Source organism: Pipra filicauda, unplaced genomic scaffold, assembly GCF_003945595.2.
Source record: "Pipra filicauda isolate LSUMZ 115617 unplaced genomic scaffold, ASM394559v2 scaffold120_size2142806_pilon, whole genome shotgun sequence".
NCBI classification, from domain to species: domain Eukaryota; kingdom Metazoa; phylum Chordata; class Aves; order Passeriformes; family Pipridae; genus Pipra; species Pipra filicauda.
The window spans coordinates 739,572-756,667 of NW_024103663.1; the positions used below are offsets into that span (position 1 = coordinate 739,572).

Below are 17,096 nucleotides of genomic sequence, written 5' to 3' on the forward strand. Positions count from 1 at the left end.
CTCCAAAGGACAGCTCCTTATTCTTGGAACAGACACGAGACTTCCCAAACTCAGCCCTGCAGTCTGAAACACGGGATGCAGACAGAGCTTGTCACTGGCACTAACATCCAGATTTTTTCAGCACCTTAGGAACGTGTGTGCAGGGAATACTCCAAGAGCAAATTGATCTGGTTTTGGCGAATGAGGAACGTGACTTGTTTTGTGGCAATTTGCCAAACCAGAGTGTGGTGAGGCAAAGCTGCAGGACCTGGGGGAAGGTCCCTGCACACCTGTCCCTGCTTCAGCAACTGCCCCCCAGCCCAGCTCAGGACCCCGAGCTCAGCACTGCACTCACTGCACACCTTTGCACCACGTTACAGCACAGGGAGAGCTGAGAAGGACAAACACAGCGGGGCAAGGCCGATTGTTCAAGAGATTCTTTTCTACTTTGCCAGCTGGGGTTAGATTCACTTGAAAATCCACAGATGCCATGCCAGGGGCAGCTGATATGCAAGGAGATGGTGCCCAGCTGAGCGAGGACACGGCCTGTGCACAGACACAGCGACAGCAGCACCCGCCCGCAGGAGTTAATAATGAAAGTGCTGAAGCACCAGGCTTTGGCTCTTCACGAGTGAAAAACTCCAACAGCACATTAGCTCCCCTGAAACATCATCGAGTAGCAGACAAATGAACTAATGACAAATGCTAATTCAACTGCCAAGAGAAAATCTCCCTCAGTGAGGTAACGGGAAGCACAACAACACACACTGATCGCTCCTCTGACCTGGAACTGAGCTGCAGGGTCACCTGTGCCTTCCAGACACTGCAATGACACATCAGACCAGAAGACCAAAGACTTTTGCAAATACTCCAACTGTGGAATAACATCCATTTCCCTCAGAAGTACTGACAGGAACTTTTAAGTTGCCCATTAGCACCAATACACACTCAGAGATACCAACAAACAACAGAATCCTCATTCCAAAGTAGCTCAGGCCTTATGAATTCCGTGTCACACTTGGACCCAAGTGTACACTTCTCGTGTCCAAGTCACCTCAAACTACAAATACCCAAGTCAATGTTTACATTCAGCTGCATTATCTCACATAGCTAAAATTCAATTACATGGGCATTCTTCTGCATTTGGAACGAAACTAAAATTCAGTCTAATTATTGCTCACACACTCCTAAAGTCAGCCTGCACTCACTGGCAGAAGTTAACATGAAATGCCAAAAGCCAAGCAGTGACCACTGAATTTAAACACACGTGAGCAAAGAGGAACTCACTTGCACCAATGAGTGAGCCAGTGCAGCCCCAGCTCTGCCAGAGGGATCTGAGCTCCCAGCTTCTGCTTTTATTAAACACCCTCCCCCTTTGGGTTTTTTTTTTCCCAAGCTGTTGTTACTTTAAATTAAAGCTGTAGTTGCAGCTCTGCAGGCACAGTCCCCCAGGGGCAGTTCCTGTTGGGTGGCAGCAGGTGCCTGGCCAGGGGCTTGGGATGGCACCGTCCTACCTGGTGCCAGTCAGACCCTTCTCTCTACACTTCTTTTTTCCCCTCGGCACACTTAATGATATTATATTTAAATATGCAAGCGTGACCTTTCAATCTACTGAATATTACAGAAGCAGATCTCTCTCTGCACCTTATTTTTCAGCAAACAGAACTGAGAAAATACAGCCCTGGGAAACACAGAGGTAAACAGAACACTGGTACTAAACAGTAATAAAGTCTTATCTTACATAACAACCCAAATTTAAGCAAAGCCTCTAACAATTAAGTTAAAAAACTCCAGACTTTATAAAAAAAAAAATACAAACGGATGGAAATATTTTTAGGCAATTTTTTACAGCAGATTCCTTGTCAATTTTCATTCTTTTACATCCACTTTCTAAGGCTGTAGCACAGCCAGGGCACGGCAGCACCGACTGCACAACAGCTCCCCTCCGACCGGGAGCACCCGGTTCAGATGAACTGCCCAGCTCCGAGGGGAGGGACACGAGCCCAGCCCCAGCGCTGACCTGCAGCTCCTGCAGCCTCCCCGGAGAGCCCCACCTCAGTGCCACGCTGGGCAGGCTGTGTGTGGGCAGCTGGCAGGGCTGTGCCATGGGGACCCGGGGTTTGCTCTCCCGAGGCCTGTCCTGCTGAGCCCTGCACAGCCCTGCACAGCCCGGCCTGGCCGAGGAGAGGCTGCCCCGGTGCAGCTGCAGCACAGGCAGTGCCCGCAGCCCAACTCCCGGGGCACGGCGGGGGCTCAGCACCGCGGGCACCACACACACAGCTGCAAACTTCGCAGTCGTGCTGCAGGAAGCGCAGGGCGCCTGCTCTCCAGAACACCCCCGTGCCTTCGTGCTGCCAAGGACAGCTCAGAGCACGGCCAGCTGACAAACAGCTAGAAACAAAACCACACATCTGTAAAAGACTCCTGCCAGCTTTGTGTCGGTGCTCCTGAAGGGCAGTAATTACATACATGGCACTAAGGTGGTCACAAAACGCGGGAGAAGGAATTCCACTCTGCTGACAGACTCCTCTGAATCGCAGCTGGGGGATAAAAGGGCCGGAGGCAGCGCTCCAGCGAGGCAGGAAATCCCATTTCCATTTTTGAGAGGGGAGCAAAGTTCAGCTGTGCTGTTTCTGGTAGCACCCAGCACCACCGCGGGTCAAACCACCGCCGAGACAAAGATCTTGACAGGTGACTGCACAAGGAAGACATTTTCATACGCTTTTCATTTCTGACTCTTAAGTCAGGTCAAAATGAATATTCTGATACTCAGCTGTTAACCTGAAATTTTAGGCAGCACGGCTTAGCTGCACAGATGCACGCTCTGATTAAAGGTACAGAGAGGGCATAAACAAGCTGCTTTGTCTCAGAGGAGAACAGCGGGGTGGGCTGTTGGTCAGAAGTGGCTCCTCACCACTCCGAGCCTCCTTCTGCGAACACAAACAGGCAAAGCAACTTTCTAAGAACGGAGAAGAAGTGGTAAGCAGCTTTCTGGTATTCTGACTCCAGTGACAGGACCAGGGATGAGTTATGACCAGGTAAAGAACGACAAGGAGGAATCGGTCCGTTCTTGCCTCTACTCACCAGACAACACCAAAGGCTCCGTATCCGATGGGTCTGTCCGGCTCCACGTCCAGCTGCTGCTGAGGGTGCTGTGAGTGCTGATGATGGTGCGCTTTGACCGCAGCGGCTGCTGCAGCCTGTACCTGAGCTGGGGCTGCGGCGGCCGGGCCGGGGGCCTGGCCCGGGGCCGGCGATGGGAAGTAGGGCTGCTGCTGGCCCGGGTTGAGCATGGCGGCGGCGGCGGCGGCGGCGGCGGCGGCAGAGGAGGCATGCTGCTGCTGCACCGGGTGCACGGCCGAGCCCGCGTGCAGGTGGTGCTGCGCGTGGTGGTGGTGGTGCAGGTGAGGAGGAGGGAGGTGAGGAAGGTGGTGGTGGTGGTGGTGGTGGTGACCCGCTGCTGCCGCAGACGTACCGCCATTGTAAGCCGCCATCATTTTTGCGTTGGCTGTTGTGCCACAAAGAGACATTCAACAAAAAAGAAAAATGCCCTTTGATTGGATGACAACTGGGTCAAGCTGTCGTTTGGCCATAAAAATTAAAATCTGCTACACTTTAAAAGTTGGGTTTCATCGTACACGGCCCACCTTTAAAAACATGGAGCTCCACTGGCCTTATCTCCTGGCGAAGCCAAACCACTCGGGGAGTCTCTTCATGTGTGCGAGCGCCAACCCCTGCCCCAGCGTCCAGCCGGGCTTGGCTACTCCAACTCCATCCTTGGGCAGCTGCCTTGGGGCCGGCCTGGGCTTTCTCCTTCACTTTGGGTTTTTTTGTCGTTTTTCTTGTTATAGAAATTAAACACCGTGATCAATCCCCCTTCCCTCCGGAGGGAGGGCTCGGAGCCTCTGCCCTGAACACCCCGCGAGGGCCGGCCAGCCTAGCCCTGCCATTCCCACACCCTCTCCATGGATCCCCCGAACCTCCCTGAGCCCGGCCACCTCCTACATCGCTCCCTCCTTCCAGGCACCTGCTCCCTCACGGCACCAACAACTCGGAAGTTTGTAACTTTTCCTTGAAGGCCTGAAACACACACAAGGACCAAAAGAAAGTGAAGGGGGGCGGCGGGGCGAGGAGAGGGGGGCGAAAAGAAGATAAAAACAGAGGGAGGAAGGGAAGGGCCGGGGCAGGACAGGAACCGCGGCGGGGTGGGAGAGGGGGCGAGGGAGGGGGGGAAAGCGGCAAATGAATGACGGGGCGGCCGGGGCCGCGGAGGGGGCGCGGGGAAGGACGCGGCGGCCCCTGACAGCGCGGGCCGCGGCGGGGCGGGGCCGGGGGGGTGGGTCGGGGGCGGAGGGCAGGGGGCCCGCGGCCGGGGCTGCGGGGGCGCGGGGGGCGGCGGTGCCCCCGCGCGGCCCCGGCCCCGCTCTCACCTGGTCCCGCCGCCCGCGCCGCGCCGCGGGCACGCGCAACCCCCCCGCGGGGCGCGCGCCCGACGCCGCCCGCAGCCAATCGCGCCCGGCCCGCCGGGCTGCGCGAGAGCCGCCCCCGACCAATCGGCGCGCGGCGCCCGGCGCGCCCCGCCCCCCGCGCGCGGCCGTGCGGAGCCCCCCCCCGCCCCCGGCGCGGCCCCGCCCCCGTGACCCCGCCGGCCAATCAGCGCGCGCCGCCGCGCCCGGAGCCGCCGAGACCCCGCGAGATTCCCTCACCTCACACAACCCTCGCCCCGGGCGGCCCCGCCCCCGCGCCCTCCTGCCAATCACGGGGGCCCGCCGGCCAATCGGCGCTGCTCCCGAGCGCAGTCCCGCCCCCGGCACCCGCCGCTCGCCCAATCGCGACCGCCCGTCCGATCCGATGAGCCAATGGAGAGAAACGAGAGCCCGAAAAGGGGTTACTGGGCCAATGGCACCGGGAGGCGAGGCGGCCGCATGACTGACAGCTCCCCTCGCCAGTGGCCGGCGCCGATGGGCGGCGAAGGAGCCGCCGCTCCACCAATCGCAGAACGCGGCGCCAGGGGACGGACGCGGAAGTGGCCGGTGCGCCCGCCCACAGGCGGCAGACGACCAATAGGCGGCGGGGCTCCGCTGACGGGCGGCGGGCGGGGCCAATGGCGGCGCGGGGCGGGGTGAGGTGAGGACGCGGCGCGCGCGGGGCCGCTGTGGGCGCTGTGGGGGCGGCGGGGCGGGGGCCGCGCTGAGGGGGCAGCGCCGGGGTGGGGCCGTCCTTCGCCTCCGGGGGCTCGCCCGCCGGCGCCTCCCTCCCTGCCCGCTCTCCCCACGCCCGATGCGCGCTGACCCCGCTCCCTGGAGCCCGGGGGCGGCCGGCGGGGGGTGTGGAGGTTGCTGAGGGGGTTTGTTCCAGGGCTCAGGGGTCTTTTCTCAAGTCTCTCAGAGCTGCAGAGCGGGGCTGCAGCGGGGCCCGGGGCTGTGGCACCGGGTCTCACCAAGGCAAATCCCCCGCTCACGGCGGGTTCCAGCCGTTCCCAGCAGTGTCTTCCCGGCCCCGCAGCGTGCCCAGGACACGCTCAGGGGGCCCCGTGCGAGGTACGTGTGAACCAGCACCAAAACACCCTCTGTGCGTTGTTTCGGTTCACTCACGCCACGAACCCGCCGGCCTGGGGAACGCGGTGTCCTTGTGTGAGGCGTCAGCGTTCCCTCCGGCACAGGGCGAGGGAACACCCCGCAGTCCGAACACTTTCCGTTTTTCGCATGTGAATATTGATCATACCTGATGAATAGTTTTGCCTCAGAAAACCCCCTGCTTATCAGAGCCTTGCCCGTGGGGCAGAGTTAAGTTACCTGTGGCGGTGACAAGGAGGTTCCCTCGGGTGATGGAACGCGGGGAGCGGTTCCGGAGGAGGGGAGGGACCGGCAGGGAACCTGCCCCTGCCCCTGCCGGGGCGAGGGAAGGAGCCCGCGGAGCTGGGACGGGCCGGCTGCGCTGCTGGGCTGTGCCAGCACACCCCCGGTGCTGCAGCATCGGCCCCTGCCGCCCACCCTCGCTGTCTCTGGGAGCTGGACATCGGCGGGCAGAGCGTAAATGCGACAGCCTGTTGCAGTTCCTGAAACTCGAGTGCAAAACCTTTGTAAGAATGGGTTTGGGTCCTTTTTGCCTGCTCTTTAACAATGTGAACAAGAAAAGACTTGCAGGACTGAAGATGGGTTTCTTTGTTAAGGCTGTTCCTGCTGCATTTTGAAATGTTGTTACTTGTATTCCAGCATGATAGCAGAGATTTTTTGCCATCATGTCTCTAAAAACAGAGATTTTACTTAAAAAAAAAAAAAAAGAAAGGTAAAGCAGGCAAGACTAGGCTTGGTTTACAGGCATTTTCTAGTATTACCTATTGGAAGAAACAGAATACTTCTTTAGAAGTTGTATTTGTAGCTGTCTGGTTGACGTTTTCATTGGAGTTGATAACAGGCTGGTAATGTGGGTATGGATATGGAGAGACCAAGGGTTTTCCTGGTCTCTGGGGAGGTGTGGGTGGGAGACTGAAGAAGGAAGCAGGGACCAAAGGCCATAGGGCTGTGTTGGCAGGACTGGAAGGCTTTTAAAGCTCTCCCACACCTTTTCATTATGGACCTTTTTCTTTCTCTGCTATTGTAATACCTTTCCAAGTAGTAAAATGGAGCAAAGGCCTAATAATCCTTGTGTGGGAACTTGGATTCTTGGTGTACCTGCAGATCATTGTCTCAGTGCCATTATTCAAGTCCAAATACAGTGTCATCTTAAATATTTGTTCAGTTAGGTACTTTATTGGGTCAGTAAGTGCCCTAGCAGTACCCTGAGGTGTGGTCAGACACTGCCATGTCGCTGGGTTTTCAGCAGTGAGCAGAAGAGCAGGGTTGCAGTCCTGGCACTGGCACCTGTTTTCCCCACACTCCAAACCATGCCTTCCAGCTTCCTTCTGGAAAGTGTGGGTGAAATCTGGGGCCCACTTTATTAATTTGGGTTGGATTAAATGCTACAGCCATATTCCCCATGTTTTCTTTGCCCCTCAGAGAGGTGAGAGGCAGCAGGAGGACTGTGCTGTCTCGGGCTCCATGTGGAGCTCTGTCAGGTGCCAGCGTTGGAGTGACCCACCCTGACGAGTGTATCTTCCTGCCACACTGGGGCCATAAACACTTTTAATTGTTGTCCCTGGCCTCTACCAAGCTGTGGAGCTTAAGACTGTCAGTTCAGCTGCTTTTTAGGCTCTTCATGCTCTGAAATTTAAGGAGGAGGAGATCCAGTTGATTCGTACGGAGGTATGTGTAAGGAAAAAGCTTTTGAAAGGATATTAAGGAAACACAGAACTTGCTGGCAAAGTGCTCACCTGATAGACCGTTTGTTTCCTCAGTGCAGGAACGTGTTCCCTGTGAGTGCTGGGAATCACTCCCGCTTAGAGCAGAGGGAATTAACGGTGTAGTGGTGTAAGTCAGGCCTTCCTCGTCACCTCCTGCCCCTGAAGGCTGCTGAGGGGGCTCAGCACTGAGCTGGCTCCTGGAACTTGGAGCAGGAGTGTTCTGGGAGTAGTTCAGTGAGCCTGAGCTGCTTGATGGGCGAGTTGGCAAAATCCACCCATGGTAATTGGAACTGGGCAGGCAGAAACACTGCACGAGGTCCTGCCAAAGCCTGGTTTGAGGGCAGCTCATTTGTCATCCCCAGTGAGGCCTGGAGATACAGGATTGGTGGCTGCTGCTGCTGAAACATGACAGATCAATTCTAATCTCTTGCTGCTGAAGACAGTTATTCATGGGGACATGCATCTGTCTCTTAGCATTGTGCTCACAGTAAGTGCTGTAACCAGTACAAGTCTGCTGTCTGAGAGGGAATGCTGCTATGGTTGGGGTTGTCTGTGCTAAACTCAGGTAAAAATTATATAGAAAAGTCAATACTGTGCATGAGAAACACAGGGCACAGACTTGTTCATTTTCAAAAATCCACGGCATCAAGTGTAGTCTTTTCTGACTCTTGAGAGATTTGTTTTCCCCTTGGATTTGACACTTGCTTTGCAGGGATATAATCTTTTTGACAGCTCTCTGTGCACGGGGATGGAGGACAGTTCGTAATCAGCCAGTCCTGTTTCTGGTCCTTAGCAGTGTTGTAACCTTAAAATTCTCCACGAAAGATTGTATTATCTTGCACAGTATAAAATGTAATGGTTCAGTTCCAGACATACCTTGTGGGCTTTTTTCCCCTTGTCACACACAAACTAGCTGTGAAAACAGAACTTGGAATATTAGAATAAGTCTTTTGATTGTGAGTTGTGTATGAATGTCCTTCAGCATTTAGGCATGTAGGCTTTTTGTGATCCTTTAATGCAGAAAAAGTTACATCAAGTGGAACAAAGCATAATAAAAGGCATGGATTTGTCTCTGATCCAAAAAGGGGGTGCTCTGAGCTGCACTATTGATAATTTATCATGTGGGTGTTTGACAAGCCCACACATACCCTGATATACCGCTCTGCAGATACAGTCCTCAGTGTTCTGTAACACCCTGGAAATATTTAATTCATAAATCCTAATGCTGAAGCCCTTAAGGTGTCATAAGCATGGTGCTGATGGCTGTGAATCTGAGGGAGTTTGGTTAGTCAGATAAATACCATGCTCTAAATAAACTGTGGTCCTAATGTGCAGCAGAATAAACATATACACAAAATATCATGGGATTAAAATTCTTGTTGGAGTATGTTATTCCTTTTCTTTGCAAAGAATAATTTCCCAGAGTTTTTGTCTTTAAAGCCTTTTCTCTATGAAACTGGAAAAGAATAAATTACTCCATTAATAAATGCAGTGAGGAGCAGGGGAAAGAATATTTTCATTTAACTTTGGTTATTTATAAAGGTTTCCGTCTTAATGCTTGCAAGGACGGCAGTATGTCTTCATCTAGGAAGAGGGCAAGGATCTGCTCATCTTGTGGAATGAGGGATAAATCCCTGCCCTCTCAGGGCAATGTTTTAATAAGATAGAGGGACAAAAATCCAGTAGTCCAACCAAGCAGGTGGCCTAGTGTAAGGTTGTTGGTCAGGCCAAAAGGCACGTTGGCCAAGAGAGCCTTTAAGCAGCAGTGTGGGACTGTGGCCCTGCCTTGGACAGGGTCAGAGGGTGGAATGGTGCTCCTGCAGCAGGGCAGCACTGCTGGGATGGGGCAGGGCTGCTGTGAGTGACAGGCGGTGTCAGGGACGATCGGGCATCTCTCTGAGGCTGAACATCAGACTCTACAGGCACTTATGTTCCTTCCCTGCCCTGTCAGCCCTCCGTGGCTCTCCAGGGCAGTGGCTGTGGTGGCTGTGGTGGCTGACAGCCCTGCCCCGGGTCTGTCCAGTGTGCTGCACAGACACGTGTGACGGTCGGGATTGGCACTGCGCCCTGACATCGGCCCCGGCACTGTCAGCTCCCAGGCATGAACTCCTGCTCTGCACAGCTTTGTAGCCAGAAGTCTTTTCTTTTGGGAGTCCTGACTGACTAGTGGATTCTTTGCTCCCTGCAGCACTTACACATGAGCTTGGGAGTGCTCAGGTGCTTACAGTTGGTTTGTAATAATTAGTCATTTAAAGACTTCAGCCGGATTGTTTAGTCCTTTCTGTCTCGTTTTCCTCCTTGCTGCTAAACACCAGTTGCAGGAGACAGAGGGGAAGTCTTTATCCCCCACTGCTTTCTGGAGAAAGTGACAGTTCTGCAGTCCTCTCTGTTCTGTATTTCTTTGCACCAGAAATGACCCTGCTGCTCTTTGTCACCAGTGTTTCCTTTTATCCCTCTCCTGGCAGCTGCTCTTGCTTCATTCTGATGTTGGAACAGCAAATGAATTCCCTCTGAAGCAAATGTCATGCCAGTAAAGATGTTGAAGCAGCAAGAAAATCATCTCTCTCTCTGAAGACTGAATTGGAGACCTTTGTGAATGAGATGTTCTTAAAATAGCTCTGCAGTGTGTTATCTTCCCTAGAAGGTGGAGAATTGAAAACACCACCACGAGCCACTTGTCCTTGTGCGAGCAGCATCCCTAAATGATGGGTTTAGGAGTGGGGAGAGGATACTTCCTTTTCCTCCTCTCCAAAAAGTGCTGCATGATTTTAATCTGTGTATGACAGTACATTTATGTATTTTCCAAGAGTTGCATCACTGTTTGCTGCTTGTTTAAACATGTCACGTTTGGAGTGACCTTGTTCTTCTCCAAGATCCACTGTTTCTGGATAAACTAGTAGCTAAAAGAAATGCCAAGCCACAAGATGAGTAGAGATGCTCTGAATGACCCTGGCTGAGGATCTGGGCAGCCTCTATGGAGAGCAGAGATTGCCAGCTGGTGGGATGTGGCACACCTGGATACCAGACCCCTCTGGCACATGGCTGCTTGTGTGATGGGAGAGCCAAATGGTCCCAGCCCTGTGCAGTCTGTGCCAGGCTGGGGGCATTCTCTGGGTGCTTCAGTCACTTGTTTTGTGCAGCATACCTGTAACATTAGTGGGTGGCTTGATGTGCACAGAGTGCACGTGCACAGTTATTGGTTTATTGTGTTCTGAAGTGTGGGTGTCACGTGGGGCACGGAGATAAAGGTCAGAGGGGTTCTCAGGGAGGACAAATCTCTTGACAGCAATCACAGAGTTGACACCTGTCTTGGGCTGGGTGAGCACATTGGCTTAACTCAGCATCAAGTTCACCTGTCAGGCAGTTTGGTTCCTGTCTTAGTTCAAATCTACTTGCCAAGAAAGAGCAGGTTTGGAAATCTCCCTTTCTGCGTCCCCTGGGAGCCTCTGGCTCAGGTGGTGGGAGCTCTGTCTCTGTGGTCACACAGACAGCAGGCATTGTGTCATCTGTGGACAGTTTGGTCAGTTGGAGAGCTCTTGCTGAGATTTTTCTCCCCTCGGCTAGTCTGGGGTGTTTGATTTCCTGACAGCCTCGGGAGAGCCCCCGCTAGCCTGGGGGCCCAGCAGGAGCAGGGGCTGTGTGAGCCATTGGGCTGGGACATCCTTGTCTCCCAGGAGTTTGTTCTGGAGTCCCACAGCTTCACAGCGTTTGTCACAGGCTGTGCAGATGAGCCAGTACTCCATGGGTCACAGGTACATTTTGAGAATTCATCCATGTGTTGTTGCTTTGTAGTCCTGTACTTGAAATCAGAAAACAAATCTTGCATACGTGCACCTTGGAGCAAAAAATGCAGGCTGCTTGTGTGACTTACACATGAACTGCTGTTATTGTGTTTATCAAAAAATTATTGTAGTGAGTGGAGTAGAGGAATTGGGCAGTAAAACTAATCGCGAAGAGAGTCTTCTACAGGTCTGTAAATATCTGAATATCTACTTTTATTTTTCTTGGTGGAAGGGGAATTGATAAGTGCTAGATGCAAAAAATGAAAATGCTAATTATAGAACAGGGATTTTTATAGCAAACAGTTTCATAAGTATATTCATATCACAAGTTTAACTAGGAGAAATGTTAAAATCTTAACATCTCGAGTTTTTCATCTTTTGTGTGAAGGTGGAAATAATTAATTGTACTGATAGAAACACAAAGTTTTCAGAGTTCTCTCAGTCTTTTTAAGGCTATTAATGTTTTTCCTAGTCCTGCTTTTTGACATGATAATATCCCTTTAAGGGCTTTCTTTACCAGATCAATTCCTTTTCTACTAGGAGAACTAAAGCTTTTCAGCTGTCTGTCCAATTTATCCTTCTGGACTAAATTTCTCATCTCGAGATAACCAGCAGCAACACTCCCCTCAGGAGATGTGTATCAATTAGTTCTGCATCACTAATTCCTGTGGTATTGGGGGACCAGTGAGTTGTAAGAAAGAAAGCTGCTCTGTACACAGTTATGGCTGTTGGGGTTTTGTCTTTACTTTTTTTGGTGAGGATTTTTGTTTGTGGTGAAAGATGTTTTTTACATGGCAGTTATTGAAATCCTGCAGATTTACATGGGCATGCAGAGCTGTGGGCAGCTTTAGCTCCTTTTGGGATATTAATTGTGTATGGATTTCACGTAGTGCTAATTGAGGGGCCATGTTAGACAGAGCTGAGCAAATTGGTTCAGAAAATGCTTGGGGTGGAGGATGTCACGTGAGAGGTGCAGGGCTCTGAGGTCCAGCCCTGCCTTGGAGCTGGGGCATCACTCTGGTGGCTGTTGGTGGTGTGTCACGGCGCTCTCAAATGTGTGTTAGAATTCCAGGCATCCTGAAGGCTGCTGCTAACTTTTCTTTTGCCCTATGGTCTTAGTGCTATTCAGTTTAATTCACTGTAAAGGGAAGTGAGATGTAAATATTCTGTACATGGGACTCTGGGGTGCCCTAGTGGCAGCCTGGCATTGAGGAGAAGGGGGTGCAGTCTGCAGAGAGAGTGAGCAGGAGGTGACAGGAGCCTTTCAGAAGCCACTGTAGTAGCATTATGTGCCAGTGTAAGTGATGGAGAGGAGGTGGCTCTTGTTCCAACGTGCTCTAAGCCTTGGTTTTGCAGTGTGATGTTGTGCTGCTCAGCAGATCCTAGAGGATCTGTACAGTGTCCAGGTCTTCCCATCCATCTCCTGGCAGCCTCTCTGAATTGCTGCTGTTCTGTAGGTGGCCAGTCCTGGGTCCCTGCTGTTCAGAGACCCTGGGGTGTCCTCACTGCAGTGCCTGCTGGCCCTGCCTTGGTGCCAGCCCTGCCTTGGTGCCAGCCCTGGCACTGCTTCCCTGCAGGGCTGTGCAGGGCTCCTTTGGCTTTGGGCTGGGGTGGGGCCTGTGTGTGCCAAGAGGCACATCTGGGGAGGGCTGAGCTCTGTGGCTCCAGCAGTGGCCCCACTGCCATCCCTGGTGTCAGCAGCTCCTCACATCCCTGACCAAACTGAAGGTGGGGAGTCACTGTGGCACTGTCCATTACATGAGTGGCAAATTCAGTCTAGCAGGAAAGCAGGTTACTTCACAGCTGGAATGCAGGCCAGGCTTCTCCTAATCCCTCCCTTGGCCACAGAAAGGTGGCTTTAATCTATTTATTCTGCATGTGGTTGTTTTTCCAGCACTGCTCTATCTGCAAATGCCATGGCCCTGTTAGTCTGTTCCTATCCATTTGCCATTAGCAGATGTGTCGGGACATGAAGCTGTTTTCAGTCACTCAAGTCTAATCCCAGCAGTGCTGTGGGATCTTGGGAATGCTCTGCCTTTGTACAGAAGGAAGTGACATGTAACGTGTCGTTTTTAAGAACCTGCAACCTGCAGTTCTAGGATTTTTTTAGACAGCTGATTTTCCTTTTGCTGATGTTTTCGACAAAACTAATTTGATAGGGTTATTAGAGGAGGAAAATTAAAAGAACAAAATCATCCAGGAAGCTCATTAAAATGGAAACCTGGAAGAACTGGGTAATTGGGCATTGATTCTGTCCTCTCCCCTCACTTTATGAGCAGTATTGTATTAAAAGTAATGTGTCTGCAGGATGATGCTTCAACGTCTGTTACTGCTGAAACAAAATTATTTGCTTGTTTTTTCCTCTCTGCATTCTTCCAACATCTGCATGTGTAGATCTGTCCTGTATATTAATCACATCTAACACTGCTCCTTTCCAGGGAAAAGGCATCAAAGGGAATGGGATCCTCCCTTTGGTTGGGAGGGGAATGTTTTGGTGGGGGATCCTGCACTGCCATTCCCTTGTGTCACATATTGGGTGACTGGCTGTGAAATGAGTCGTGTGAGTGAGTGAGGGCTCGGGGGGCTCATGAAGCCAATGCACAGGTTTGGTGCACTCAGGTGTGTTTGTAGGGAACAAAGATGTTCACAGGCTGTGGCCTGTCTGTCTCCCAAAATATTTGTGTCACAGTATGTGATTAAAACTGTGTAAATAGATAATTTTCCTTATTTTCTATTCTCTGAATATTTGCAGGCAAATCACAATTTTAAAAAGTATTTCACATTGAAGATGCTCAATAATTGTGCTGGGATTTAATTTTTTTTTTACTTTATAGGTTGATCCAGTAAATTGATTCTAAATGTAGTTTGCTGAATGTTTGCTATTTCAATCACTCTGGCTGTGATTATTGTGATAGGAAGCAATCTACTTGCCTTGGTTTAAGTTTTGAGTGTTTGCTAAAATAGATATGGTTGTATGTACCAATCTTAAGATTCAGTTTTTTAGGAGCGTGACTTGTTACCTTCTCTTCAGTATTTGTGCTATAAAAAAACAGTTGCATAAAGGTTCATAGCAAGAAAATAGAAAAAGCTGGGCAATAGATTTGAAATAATATTTGGAAATATTTTCTGATCTCCTATTATTATGGTGTTAATTGTGTCTTCCAGTCTTAAAAGTAAGGATGGGAAATTTAAGCATGGGAAAGCACATGCTTAAATCCATTCCTGTCCAGCAAAATGCTTGAGCTTAATTTTAAGCATGTGAATGAGTTGCATTAGTTAAATAACTCATAACTACTTGATTAAATCCAGACAGTGTTAGACTAACTAAATATTAGAATTGCAAGGTAAATACTGCAGGAAATAAGATAAATATGGGTGTTGGCTTTGCCGTGAACTTGCCAGTGGTTTTGACTTTTACAATCATTTTTATGGCATACAGTTGAAATCAGAAAAAAATGGAAATTTCAACTAATTTTTTAATATGCTGAAATGTATTAAGTTACACAAAAGAATCCATATTATAGTAATCCTGCACATATACAGGCAAAGAGTACCCAGCGTGCATGGCAGATGGTTTCAAAGGAAATCCTCGAGAGCTAGGATTAAAAAGCAATTTTCAGCAAGTTTAAAATGGGTCTCTATATTTGGGTCACAGATATTAACTCTTTCATTGCAAACAAATGAGGGAGAAGTCTGGCCAGATTATTATGGAAATGTTTCTCCCTGTAAAAGCTGACCAGGTCGTGCTGGGGAAGAAAGGTGTCAGGAGGTCAGTCGATTCTGCCCCTGATCCTGTTCTCACACCAGTGGGAAGCAGGGTTGTGGCATACAGAGACAAGGGGATGTTGCAATTCGTGGAATTCATCATTCCACAAACAAACACTGGCAACCCTCTGAAAAATACTGTGTGTGTGGCTTTGATGTCTGTCTGCCCGCTGAAGCAGATTTCCATAAAGATGAACTGATCAGTAAGTTTTGGCGTGTTAGGAACAGCAGATTTATACCTGCTTACCTTTAGTAAATGATAATCAATCCCTTTATTAAAATTTTACATATAGCATTTGTGTATTCCTTTTGGATATGGCAAGTATGTGTGATAAAGGATAAATATGAAGTTGCACAGCAATACTGTTGTTCCATCACAGACAGGAAGGGCTCCAAATTTGGCTTGGAAGTCTGTCTGCACATGGTAAGCAGGCCTGGGTTTTCTCAAACGTGTTTTAGGGGCACACTAGAAATGTATTGTTTGTTTTTAAAGGTTATATTCTTAAATAAACCATACCGTGCAGACATTGTTCCAGGCTGCAGCTGTTGGGTGGTGGTGTACAAACATCCAGAAATCTTGTCACCAGGCTGATGCACAGAAGGGATTGAGTGCAGGTCAGCTTTGTACTGTGGGATCAAGAGAAGGCACTGGGCTTTGAGTAGATAAAAATAGCACAGCAAGTTGGGGATTATTGGCTTTAACTAACTTATACCAGCTAGTAACTGTGTTAGGAGTGTAATTCACATTTACATCAGTGCTCTTTATACACTTTGACAGTGCAAAGGAACCTCGAGTTTGAACTAATTTTTCTTTAGAAGACTTTTCTACTTCCAGAGTGGAAGTTCGAGTTAGACCTTAAGCAGTGTTTATCACTGAACAATGAAATAGAGCAACCATTTTATGGTATTCCCAAAGCTCAGCTGGGCATATTTGGAGTAGACTTGGAAAGCTTTCTGAGCCAAGGTGCCTGATGCTCTGCTAAGTGAGTTATGAAAGTAACTGCTGGTTTGAATATCAGCCTAAGGAGAAGTTAATTGCATTGCTCTTTGGGTATTACATTGGCTAAAAGTTAACAGTGAAGGACAGGGCACTTCTGAAAGGGCACCTGAGTGTCCTGGTGGGAGAGCTAAATGTGGATCTGCTAAATGTTAATTAACAATGCTCAATAAGAGGTGTTTTCTGCAGGACTGAGCCAAGGCAGTTACTAGACATCCTATCTGCTCTCAGAAAAGAAAATTTAGGCAATGGATGAAAATAAAGCAGCTTTTGGTGTTCAGTTCTTGTACCAGAGCTAGAAAGCATCAGTAGACTCAGGATGAGCTTTTAAAGCTGCATCTGTTCTTCTGGGTCTTTGTTTCACATTGCCTGTTGCAGGAAATCTGCCTGTGTGCATCTTGATATGGCCTTCAGAGGGCAAATAAAAGTGCTGGAATTAGATACCAAAACTTGAACATCCCAGGCTGTTGTCAACCATCACGTGTCACCAAGTTATGATACTATTAATACCTGGAGAAAAAAATGTCACCCATGACAACAGTTACCTTTGATCCAGTGTTTGTAAATGGAGTTTGGAGTTTTGCCTTGGATTTTTCAAAGACTTGCATCTTTCAAAGGGAGGCAGAACAGATCAGTTTGGAGTCTCTGTCATTGTTATCTTCCAGGATTTTGTTTCAAGTAGTTTTTCAAAGTCTGTGCAAGACGATTTGAGATAAAAACCTGATCCAGATGTCTTTGGACAGTCAGAGCAATCCGTTCTCTTGACTACAACAAACTTAGGAGAGGTTCTAAATAAACAAATCAGTGTTGACTTTAGAGAATGGTTGATTTCCTTTGCTCACTGTGCAGTCAGTGCTCCATAAAGAGGAGCTCCTTGTGTGCACTCAGTTGTCTCCTGGGTCTGAAGCAGTTTTTTTTCTGGGCCAAACCCAATGGAAAGGGGGTAAACTCGTGCAGATCGCTGAAAGGTCAGACAGGTGGGAAACAGAAGCCTGAATTCTCCTGTTATGAGCCAAATGAGAGTCCTCCCAAAACCACACCAGGGTGCAACTCTGAAACAATGTGGGCATGCAGTTAAAATGTGTTCGAAAGAATAGTGTAAAGTAATTACTGTGTCATTGTACAGAGTTCTGAGTGCTAGAAACCACAACTACCTTTCTAAATGAGGGAAATGCTTTACCTCTAGCAACTCTTATCAGGAAATATTGAAGGTTCAGTTGCAGTGCTTTGGAATTTCTCTCTACTTTAATCTTTTTGTAGTGGATCATTATTAAAGTTTCTCTGAGTAGAT

At 49.7% G+C, this 17,096-nt stretch overlaps 2 protein-coding genes across 4 annotated transcripts in view; one reads left to right on the forward strand and one right to left on the reverse strand.

The window, feature by feature from the left end:
* Positions 1-5,970, reverse strand: part of NLK (nemo like kinase) — a 40,013-nt gene extending 34,043 nt beyond the window's left edge. For 2 of the 3 annotated variants that reach the window (XM_027751670.2, XM_027751669.2), the window contains exon 1: positions 3,064-3,717. In XM_027751670.2, the coding sequence (XP_027607471.1) occupies positions 3,064-3,509 (446 nt within the window). In that variant the 5' untranslated portion in view covers positions 3,510-3,717. Of the gene's footprint in view, positions 1-3,063; positions 3,821-3,959; positions 4,060-5,774 lie in introns of those variants that run through there. The other variant, XM_039387148.1, reaches the window with a different exon arrangement.
* The window catches only part of LYRM9 (LYR motif containing 9), a 28,015-nt gene continuing 16,102 nt past the window's right edge, over positions 5,184-17,096 (forward strand). The window contains exon 1 of the mRNA XM_039387466.1: positions 5,184-5,519. The gene's annotated coding sequence lies outside the window, so the exon portion shown is untranslated. The remainder of the gene's footprint in view (positions 5,520-17,096) is intronic.